We start from the raw sequence: 10,461 nt of genomic DNA on the forward strand, positions 1-10,461 counted from the left end.
TGACTGGACAGCTGAGTGCTGGACAAACGGGAGGGTGCCCTGCGGAGGGGAAAGAGCTCAGCCCACAGTCCATTTACACTTGGCACGGGGACCAAGCGCTTAATTCCCACCCAGCATTTGGGGCCCATTCAAACATTGCTTCCACCACAAAGCCCCGCCCAGTCTCCCAACTTTGTCTCACTCCCCACTTTCGAAACCCTGGAGCAAGGACACTTCTTAGGCCCTAGTTTGGGTTTTTTTTTTTTTTTTTAAAGATTTTTTATTTTTCCTTTTCCTCCCCAAAGCCCCCTGGTACATAGTTGTGTATATATATATATATATTTTTTAGTTGTGGGTCTTTCTAGTTGTGGCACGTGGGACGCCTCCTCAGCATGGCTTGATGAGCAGTGCCATGTCCACTCTCAGGATCCAAACTGGCAAAACACTGGGCCGTCGAAGCAGAGTGCATGACCTTAACCACTCGGCCACAGGGCTGGCCCCTAAGTTTTTGATGTTGGTGTATTTATCTTTTCCCTTTTACTAAATCTGAGGCTCGTGGTCGCCATGGCTGTGGCCGCTGTCTCACTTCTCCCTGCATTTCTCAGAGTGCCTGGCACACAGCCTCAAGACAGGAATCCTTGGTGGAGCTGGCTCAGGTTCTCCCTGACGCGAGTCTGACGGTCTTCAGCCCCTTTTAAACATCACAATCTCAATTTGATCCCACAGACAAATCTTGAAAGGATGAGAACAAGGGTGAACTGTCTTCTTATAGCTCTTGATGGGATCATAACACTATCACGACGTGATTCCCCTGCTGGGAGTCCTGGCCCAGGGTGGTGTCATGAGAATAAATGTGAGGGTGCCAGCTGGGTGGGGAACAGGGCACAAAGCCCACCGCTGTCCTTCTGAATCATAAGTTCCCAGTGCTGGCTTTTTACAAGTGACGGTGAATGTCTATAACAAACTAATTTTTACTTTTGTTGGGGTTAATTTCAACCACTGGCACTCTGAGGCTAGTATATCCAGGTGCAGGAATGGGTCATTCAGCTAGCTCAGTTCTGCTCACTCATTTATTCAACGACTGCCAACAGCCTTCCACAGGCCAGGCCTGTGCTGGGAGCTGGAGAGATGATGGCGAGTAAGACAGAAATGGCTCTTGACCTCATGCAGGAGGAGAGAGATGACAAGAGAACAAACAATGATGACCGCCTCAGAGAAGCGTTCTGAAAGAACCAGGGCACGGTGACAAATAAAGAAGAAGCATTTTAAACAGTGGGGACTCAGGAAGGCTAAAGGATGAGAAGGAGCCGTCCAGGCAAAGGGCCAGGGAGGAGACTTCCAGAGAGGAAGGCCTAAGGTGGAAAGGGGAGGCACGTTCGAGGAACTCTGAGGCCAGTGTGGCTGAAGCATACAAGCAAGGCAGCTGGGGCTGGATGAGGCCATGTCAGACGGCACTGGGCCCTCGTGACATGACAGGGAGTTTGACGTTTCACAGGGTTTTAAGTAGGGCACTAACAGACCAGGCCCCAGTCGATGACCTAACATCTGATCCCCCACAGCCTCATTCTCAGCGTATCGCTTTTATAAGCAGCAACACTAACGGAGGGTAGAACCTTTTTTCTTTATGGAAAATGGCCCTGGTGATGGTTCCCATGATGGAAGTAAAGAGAAAGCAAGAAAGTGATGGTTCTTAGCCAAAAGTCTTATGGAGAAATTAAATGTAAAAGAGGCATTTGCAAGTTCAGGGACGGCTGACTGTCTTGGGATGTGAAAGTCAAGGATCTATTATAGAGTAGGGTTCCTCAGCCTCGGCAGTATTGACATTTGGGGCCAGAGCATTCTTTGTTGCGGGGCCTGTCCTGCGCATTGTAGGATGTTCAGCAGCATCCCCGGCCTCCACCCACTCGATGCCAGTACCTCCCACCTCACCCGTGTTGTGATAATCAAAATTGTCTGCAGACCTTGCCAAGTGTCCCCTGGGGGGAAAGACTGCCACCAGCTGAGACCGAATGAAAGACACAGTGAAATACACACGCTCCCAAGAGAAACTTCAAATAAATCTCAGCGCAAAAGGCCGTTTAAAAACTTTACAAAGAAGCTAATTAGGGATAAACTGTTGGCAGCTAGGAACAGAAGTGGGTAATCTCATTTGTCGTGTGTTGTTGCCAGTTTTTAGTTCCAAAGTAAGCACTCTGCGCTGGGTGGGGCTCAGGGGTTCCCGTAGGATGATGTAAGACTTCTTCACCCTCCTGGCAAGAGCTGATCCTCTTTACCTTCAGTAAAGGTGACCAGTAAGGACCAATCACAAGGAGCAGACCATGGAGACAGGAAGCAAATCTGAGCTGAGCCACAGGCCGGGTCAAAGGCAGTTGTGGGGCAGGAGGAAGAGGAAGGAGATGTTGTCTTCTGCTTAGGTGACAGTTCTGTGGGGACAGCCTCCTGGGAAGTGTGGCAGAAAGCTGAGGCAAAGCCTTACTGCAGTCACAGTGTGCGTGCTGCGGCCACGGCAGCCATGCAGAGTCTCCTCCCATTCTCAACTCTTGCTCTGTGCTGACCTGCAGAAGGCACAGTCCCTGCTCCTTGGGATGGCTGACCTGCTCCCCATGCTCTGGGGAGTTCAGCGCAGTGTTCCGGCTGCCTCACCTCCTGCCCGGCAGCCTTACACATGAGGCAGGGGTCACGGGCATCTGTCAACAGCTTCCCCTCTGACAGCTGTCAGAGGAAGCAGAAGGCAGCAGAGATGCGGAAGCAAAGACTAGGATTTCAGGCTATGCAACAAGCACTCTTTCCTTAGAAAGAAACAGCAACGATCTTCGGCAAGACCGGCCGGCAGGAGGTGGCCTTGGCAGCTGACTCTTTCGTAGGTGGTGATCTACTTCATCCCCTGTTTTGGTCACACAGTCCCTTCAGTGCTGAGCCACTCCTGGTCCCCGTAAATGGGGAAACAGATATGCCCGTTCTGAGGTCACTCATGGGGGGACGTACCGGCCTGAATCACATTCCTGTGTCCAATACCATCCTTGAGAGGGTCTGTCATCTGAGTCCCCTGAGAGGCTTGTCTGCCCATTACAAATATTTTATGCAGAGTAATGCAAGCTAAAGCAAACATCCCTGGCACCTAGGAAGGGGCAGAGAACTCACAACAGGGCAACCTAGAGGTACAGAGAAGCTTTGTGTTGGGAATGTCCAGGTTACGGGCACATTCATTCAGCTTATCTAGGCTGAGTGGATGATGACCCTTACACCCTTTCCTGGTCTCACAGGGGATTAAGGACTGTTCTCTCAGGATGGCAGAGTTAAGGAAACCTGAGGAATAAGGCATGTTCTCTACTCAAAACCTGATCACTAACTCCTGGCAATGTCATCTCATCTTCAACACCACCCATCTCTGCCCCACATCCCTCTTCAACAGAAGAACAAGAGAATATAAGCAGTTGTTTACAGTACATGCCCGGCACAGGCCCTCAAACATAGACCTCAAACAAAACCAAACACATAGGAAATGGAAAGGTAAAAAACCCAGAACCAGCTGGAGCTTTTAGGCCTCCCTGCCCAGTTTCCTGCGGGCACATGCTGGCATGTGAAATGATTACTCGAACAACTGGAGACATAAGAAAAGTGGGTATAATACGTTGTTTCCTTCCCCAAACTCAGTTATAGAAATGACTCATCTCTAAGTTTACAGATGTTGTGAGAAGCAGCAGGAACTTTGGTGACTTTTACAGACAGCAGAGACATTTTGAGGCTGACACCAAGAGGAGGCTGAGAGCTGTCACATGATTCCTCAGATGAGACGGACACAATTTGATTCATTCCAAGGTTCCAGAAAGACTTCCCCTGATCAATTATTGAGGTGAAGGAGGCTCCCCTGGTGCCACACACGAATGGCACAGGCCCAGCAGGAGGACCTCGGTGCGAGGAAGGCTTTTTCCAGCTGTTCCCAGATGCCTCCTTATCCATCACACCACAGCTCTGGAGTGTGTGAAGCCGGCAGAAACAGAGCGAGGATTCCCCAGGCTAGGAAAGTCAGTGCAAGATAGGGCAGCTGTTTAAGGTTAGGTAAGTTCTAGAAAGAGGACTCCTGCTACTTAAGGCAGCGCTGCTTTTCCCCAGGATACTCTGTAGCAATGTGAGTCAATCATTTGATAATTCCAATCCTCCAGCTACTTATCCAGGCAAGAGGACTCTGATGTAACCATGACAGATCTTACATTACACAAAGAAGATAAACTGAGTGTCTGTGTGTGGGGGAATGCAGATCCAAGACAGTGAGAAATCAATCATTCTAATTGTCCTAATTACAGACTCCACCAAACTGCAGTTGGAAGTCTGCATGATTCTCTGCCTCTTACACCATCCAAGACTATAAAAGTTGTGCAACTTAAAATTCAGCTAAAAGCCAAAGTGGTTTCAAACTGCAGAGATGAGCAAAACCCAGTCAAGAGCTGTCAATCACTGCCTATCTGAACGGCTGCAGTTTGCAAGCGGTAGTACGCCTGAGATATATATTACAAAGAGTTAGCAAGTCAAATTTGTTTTCTTGACCACTGTCTGATCAACATCTAAAAAGTGAACAAACTTAACTCTCAGAACGTGTTCTGAGCCAGGACAGCAGCAACATGGCCGCTGCTGACTCGCGTTCCCCAAACCCGGCTTTCACCAGCGTCTACGCAAGCAGCTGCACTCACATTACAGCTCATAGGAGGCTGTGTGCTTCTCTAGAAGCCAGGGACACTGATGTGGGCAAAAGAGGTTCTAAAAGTAAAACTCACGTAGGGAGAGTAGAGTTCCCCAGTCTCTGTGATTTCGCCTGCCATTTCCAAAAGTGAGGAAGGGTCGGCGGGTAGCCAAGGTTCCTTTGGTGCGGGGGCGGCGGCTGCAGCTCCCTAAGGCGAAAGAGCAGACTTCAACTTTCTGATAGACCCACCCCGCCCCTCCACCCCTGTCCTTTTATCACAGACACTTCAGGCCTCAATAGCTGTCACAAGACAGCCCGGAGGGAAGGGTTTCCCTGGATGACTGACACCTAGGTGGTTTCTTCTAACTCTTTCCTTGCTGTGCAGGGTATGAATGTAATTCAATGCCGCTCAGACTCCAAGCGGTTTAAGGGGCCTCGGAAGCCACGAAGTCTCACCCACCACAGCGCGCCCTTTACTCACTCTGTGGTGGCGATCCCCATTTAAGGCCAGGAACTGCGAGCTCACTACCACACAGGGCAGCCCAAGCAACTGCCTCCTCCGCCCAGGGCAAGGGGCTGGGGGCTTTCCTAGGAGCCCTCCCAACCCAACTCCTTGACCCAAAGTCTCTCCTTTTTAACGGGGCCTCCACTCCCTGTCCCCCAACCTGCCGTGGTCCTCCCCACTCTCAAGCCTTTCCCTCTTCTCAAGGGCCCCGCTCCGAGCCTCCCCGCGGCTTTTTCCTCCCTCTTGGAGGAACCCCGAGTCTGACGCCGCCCCAGCCTATCCCACCCCACCCTCCCGCCCGGCCCGACACCTGCAGCGCAGCTCGCTCCGGGCTGCCGCGGCCGCCGCCTCCGGCCCCTTGGTTGCTCCCGGCGCCAGCTGTCCTGCACCAGCGCCCACAGCGCGCATGCGCCTGCGCCGGGAGCCCACCCTTTTCCGCACGCGCTTTGGGCGGGGCGTCGCGCGCTGATTGGGAGCCTCGCGGAGGCGGAACTGGGATTGGGCCCTGGCGGCTGCCGTCTGCGTGGCGGAAGTGGGCGGAGTGCGCTCCCAGGCGCATGCGGGAGGGGGTGGCTGTCGGCCAGGTGGGGAAGCCGGGCGCCTGGGAACGGTTTGCTGGGGACGCTTTCATCGGCCGGCAGTGGTTGTAAACTTGGCCGTTCCGGGACCCTGGTGGTTAGCAGGGAGGGGTTGGGGGAGGGTTCGAGGAGAGTTGCCGGTAGCTCCACACAGAGGGGAGGGGATTGAGAATTTAAGCCTGCCTCACCCTAAAGGTGCCTGAGAGTTTTGAGTGGGGGGCGGGAAGAGGGAGGGCCGGAGCCCATTGGGGTAGTCGCTAGGGTTGGAGATAGGTTTAAGAGAGGGCTGAAAGTTGATCCTGGGGTGGAGGCTCAGGACTGGGGCAAGTGTTGGGAGCTGTGGGGTTAAGTCTTGGTGCTTGGGTTTGAGGCATCGAACTTCTGGGAGGTGGGGCGGAAGGCGCTGGCTGAGATGGTAGCTGCGGCTTGGCTCCTTAAGATGCGAGTAAAGGATTGTTTAATTATCTTTAACCAGCCCGGTTCCCCTTCTTGCAAGGGGTTTAGAGTCCCTGTTCTCTGAAGAGTTTGGAAGGAAAGAAGGACCGAGGCTCTTCTGACAACTTAGCTCTAGGAGGCACTTAGGGAATTGAGAGCGCGGCTCCCATCCTAAGTGGGAGGAGGCTCAGGGTCCTGAAGTCTTTGCCCTCCCCACCCGCAGGCTGCTACCATGAGGTTAAATCAGAACATCTTGCTGCTGGGGAAGAAGGTGGCGCTGGTACCCTACACCTCAGAGCATGTACCTAGGTAACCGTTGCACCTGATGTGAGGTGCAAGCCAGCTCGCGTGGGCGCAGCGAGGAGGGTCAGCCTTCTTTAGTCCAAATCTCAGAGGGTGTTTCTTCTGAGAAGGAGAAACATTGGTGTGAGAAGTGATTACATACAGGAAAAAGTGAAAACTGAAGCAGAGGACTATGATTTCCCTGGGGGAAGTCACCCATCCCCCTGTTTTTCCCTTTCACCCTCTCAGCTTCCTTTTTGGCCTTTCAGCAAGGAATTATTGTATGTAAACTAAATGTGTGTAAGAAAAAAAAGATACTGTCCTCTCACCTAATTGTAAATTGGTGACATTCTCCTGGTGCCAGTGAATATGCTCAGTTCTTGGAGAGTAAATGTTAGCTTGTCGTAAAACTGAGCTGTTCTGATGTCTACTGTTTTGAAAAGCCAGGGCTGAGTCACAGGGTGGGACTCCTGTGGGGGCAGTTGGCAAATGCCTGGTAGATTGAGATGATGGTAGCATAGGGGTGTATTCGCTACTTGTAGTTTTTCTTTTTGGGGATTCCTGGTGCCCGGCCTTTGTGGACGTCTGTCCAGCCTTCTTTGCTGAGATCGGCTTGCCATATACTTCCCCTCAGGAATTTGAGGAATGTTTAGCTTTAGACTGCTCCCCCGCATGGACCCCTGAGACAGGAAGCTGGACAGATAGAATGGACTCCTCCTTCTGTTCTCTTGTAGGACTAGCCTGCCTCTAGGTCTGCCTGTGGCCCTCTGCCTCAGGAGCAATTATAACCCTTTTTTTTGGCTCTTCTGTGAGCCCTGTGTTAGCCTGTGGGGTTCTCCTTTCTACCATCCATGTCTTCATCTCATAAATGTCAGACCCATGCTTCTGAATCACTCCTGCATGCTGAAGGCCATCTTTCTGTCCTTGCAGATACCATGAGTGGATGAAATCAGAGGAGCTGCAGCGTCTGACAGCGTCTGAGCCGCTGACCTTGGAGCAGGAATATGCGATGCAGCACAGCTGGCGGGAGGATGCGGACAGTGAGAAGTGGAGGCCCCAGGCTGGGCTGGTGGTGGGAGGGCTGACTCCAGAGGCAGCCGCCAGGTTCCCTCCCTTTCTCATTCCCTGCTGTAGCCTTTCTGGGACCACAGAAACTTTGTGAAAGGCACTTTGTGAAAAGCCTGGAAGGTGCCCGAAACTGTTATACTCTGATGCCCACGGAAGCTGGTCTCTGTGGCTGATGCTTCTGTCTTCTTCCCTACTCACTGCCCCAGGCTTGGAAGAATTTAGAGAAAGTAAAGCATTTTGGGCTCTGGCTGTAAATTGAGACCCTGCCTCACGTCTCTTGCCGCATGCCCTGTGTGGTTACTGTTCTTTTTTGGGTCCCCTGCTCTCTGCGAATACAGTTGCTGTTTGGAGAAGGCCATTGTTTCTTGCATGAGGCAGACTTAGGGGTTTGTAGTCAGCTGAAGGAAGCTCTGGCCCCCCTGTCCTCCCGCCAGACTCGGAGAGGATGGTAGTTCTGGCTTGGGTAGGAAGACTGTCCTCATTGCACTTCTTTGGGGAATGTAGGTGATAACCCTGTTGCCTTCCTCCTTAGAGTGTACCTTTATTGTGCTGGATGCAGAGAAGTGGCAGGCCCAGCCAGCTGCCACCGAAGAGAGCTGCATGGTGGGAGATGTGAACCTCTTCCTCACAGATCGAGGGGACCCCTCCTTGGGGGAGATTGAGGTCATGATTGCAGGTTCGTTCCACCTGGCCTTGCCTTCCCCACCTTCTGGCCCTCAGATCTAAGGAAGCTTAAGCCAGGTGAGGCCTCATGGGGCACTCAGAGAGCTCAGTGGGAGGCTCCGGCACTGGGGAGCCTGGCCCCTGGCTGGGGCAGACTGCCACTTGGTACCCCATTACCTGGTGGTTCACTTTATTCCTGTCTTATGCTTAGGTGTGAATTTAACCTTTGGCTTTAGGGTCTTCAAACTTCAGGGTGCCCCATCCAACCCTCCAAAAATAAGTGATCTTCCCTGGAACATCTTCCCATGCTGTGGGAGGAGCCCCTCCAGTTTCCATGCCTTCTTGGTTCCCAGCCTTCTCCTAAGGGGCTATGTGCTTGTCCTCATGAGGCAGCACAGTGAGGTTAAGGGGTCAGCTTTGGGGTCAGGTTACTGGGTGTGTCCAAGCCGTGAGACCTCTGGTGAGTCATTTAACTCCTCTGTGCCTGTCTCCTCATCTGCAGAATGGTGATAATATTTATGAATTAGAGTTGTGAGGATTCAGTGAGATCGTACCTGGCAGGTGCCTGCACTGGAGCCTGGCACGTGGTGTCAGTGATTGTTGTTGTTTCTCCTAGAGCCCAGCTGCAGGGGCAAGGGCTTCGGCACTGAGGCTGTTCTCATGATGCTATCTTATGGTAAGAGAGTCCAAGTGGACAACGTGGGCAAGTTGCTGGGCCCAGGTGAAGGCTAGGGCATGTTGGGAGTGAGCCGGCCTCTGGCCCAAGGGTGGGGGCAGGTGATAGGTGCCTCCACTGCGAACTGGGACAGGAGGGGCGGACGGGGTGGGGTGCTCCTTCATCCTGCAGCTTCTCCCTCTGTCTCATCTCTGGGAGGAGTGACCAGGCTGGGTCTGACCAAGTTTGAGGCTAAAATTGGGGAAGGAAATGAACCAAGCATTCAGATGTTCCGAAAACTTCACTTTGAGCAGGTAAGGATGTTACTGAAGGGAGGATGAGGCCTGCGTCTGGGTGGTGGGATGGACCCGGTGGGGCCAGAACTTGTGGCTGTCAATTAGCTGTCCCTATTCCCTCTGGCTCACATAGGTGGCTGTGAGCACTGTCTTCCAGGAGGTGACGCTCAGACTGATGATGAGTGAGCCAGAGCGGCAGTGGCTTCTGCAGCAGACCAGCCACGTGGAAGAGAAGCCCTACAGAGATGGGTCATTGGAGCCCCACTGACAGTAGGCCTGGTGGGCAGCCACCCTGTGTAAATGGGTGTGTCAGGACCACACACTCCAGAAGACCAGAACCCTGCAACAGGAGGTGAATGGACAGGGTCTGCAGGGCAGAGTGGCCCTGGCCCCGCTCCAGGCTGGGCATCTCCTTTCGGGGCCTTTCAAACTCTAGGTCGGACTTGCCTTGGCCTCCCTCAGGCTGGCAGCGACTCCAGGGCCAGCCCCTTCTCCTGCCCAAACCTGGATTCAGACTCTCAGAACCTGGAGTGGACAGCACGAATCCACGGGAGGAGGCTGGGTGGGGGTAAGCTGGAGATGAAGGGGGTCTGGTGAATGGGCAGGACCTCCCTTTCCCCTGCAAGGCCAGAGGCACAGCCCTGGCCAGCAGTAAAGCACACTGTACGGCCAGCTTTCCCCGTGTTCTCATTGGGCCCGTGTGGAAGCCTGCAGCATCTGAGCCAGTGTGGTAGGAATGGGGCAGGGGTAGCTCAGTCCTCTTGTCCTGCGGAAGCAGGCTGGGTGTGACCCCGGAAGGTCTGGAAATGAATGAGGTGGATCATGGAAGGACAGACAGCTGGCTTGGAAAATGGGTGAGCGTTCCCACTCCTTCTTTCTCTCCTTTGGAGCCAGTTTTGAGTGTTGAGTAAGTTAATTTGGAATACAGCTCCTTGTGACTTGAGAGCACCCCTCTGCTGATGAAGCTTTGGGCCTCCTGCTTAGTTGCAGGGGCTGCAGGAGGAAGCAAAGGCCACTCAGCGGTACCCTCTGGAAGGCACCTGTGTCCTCCCCCTCTCCTCCCCTCACCCCTCCACCTCTGGGAGCAGCTGCACCTAACAAGGCCACGAGGGGGCGCCGGAGGCACAGGCTCGGGATGGCCAGGCTGCCTGGCACCCGCTGCTTAACAGGCAGAGCCCGGTCAGGACTCCCCACCTCAGAGCAAGGGGGCCACGTTTTGACTTCTACCTGTCCCTTGTGCACTGTCATAATCTGGGGTGGCTATCAAGAAAGGCTCGGCATGTCTCAAAACACAGTCATGGGAAAAACTCTTGAGGGCACCT

General features: G+C 53.3%; 2 protein-coding genes across 16 annotated transcripts in view; one reads left to right on the forward strand and one right to left on the reverse strand.

Annotated features, from left to right (window-relative positions):
• TMEM104 (transmembrane protein 104) overlaps positions 1–5,611 on the reverse strand; it is a 58,626-nt gene extending 53,015 nt beyond the window's left edge. For both annotated transcript variants that reach the window (XM_070560044.1, XM_070560043.1), the window contains exons 1-2: positions 5,473–5,611; positions 4,752–4,865 (exon numbers count right to left, since the gene is read on the reverse strand). In XM_070560044.1, coding sequence (XP_070416145.1) covers positions 4,752–4,796 — 45 coding nt within the window. In that variant the 5' untranslated portion in view covers positions 4,797–4,865; positions 5,473–5,611. The remainder of the gene's footprint in view (positions 1–4,751; positions 4,866–5,472) is intronic.
• Positions 5,612–5,688: 77 nt separating this feature from the next.
• Positions 5,689–9,811, forward strand: NAT9 (N-acetyltransferase 9). 14 transcript variants are annotated; one of them, XM_070560047.1, is made up of 7 exons: positions 5,689–5,746; positions 6,399–6,484; positions 7,388–7,497; positions 8,058–8,201; positions 8,805–8,864; positions 9,063–9,157; positions 9,297–9,811. In XM_070560047.1, the coding sequence occupies exons 1-7, from the start codon at positions 5,720–5,722 to the stop codon at positions 9,405–9,407; spliced, it is 633 nt and encodes a 210-aa protein (XP_070416148.1). In that variant the 5' UTR covers positions 5,689–5,719; the 3' UTR covers positions 9,408–9,811. The 14 variants fall into 14 exon arrangements, with proteins under 14 accessions (XP_070416148.1, XP_070416151.1, XP_008511404.1 ...); XM_008513182.2 differs by having other exon boundaries at positions 5,691–5,746; positions 9,273–9,811; XM_008513183.2 differs by having other exon boundaries at positions 5,693–5,837; positions 9,273–9,811.
• The last annotated feature ends 650 nt before the right edge of the window (positions 9,812–10,461 follow it).

Source organism: Equus przewalskii, chromosome 10 (genome assembly GCF_037783145.1).
Source record: "Equus przewalskii isolate Varuska chromosome 10, EquPr2, whole genome shotgun sequence".
Lineage (NCBI taxonomy): Eukaryota > Metazoa > Chordata > Mammalia > Perissodactyla > Equidae > Equus > Equus przewalskii.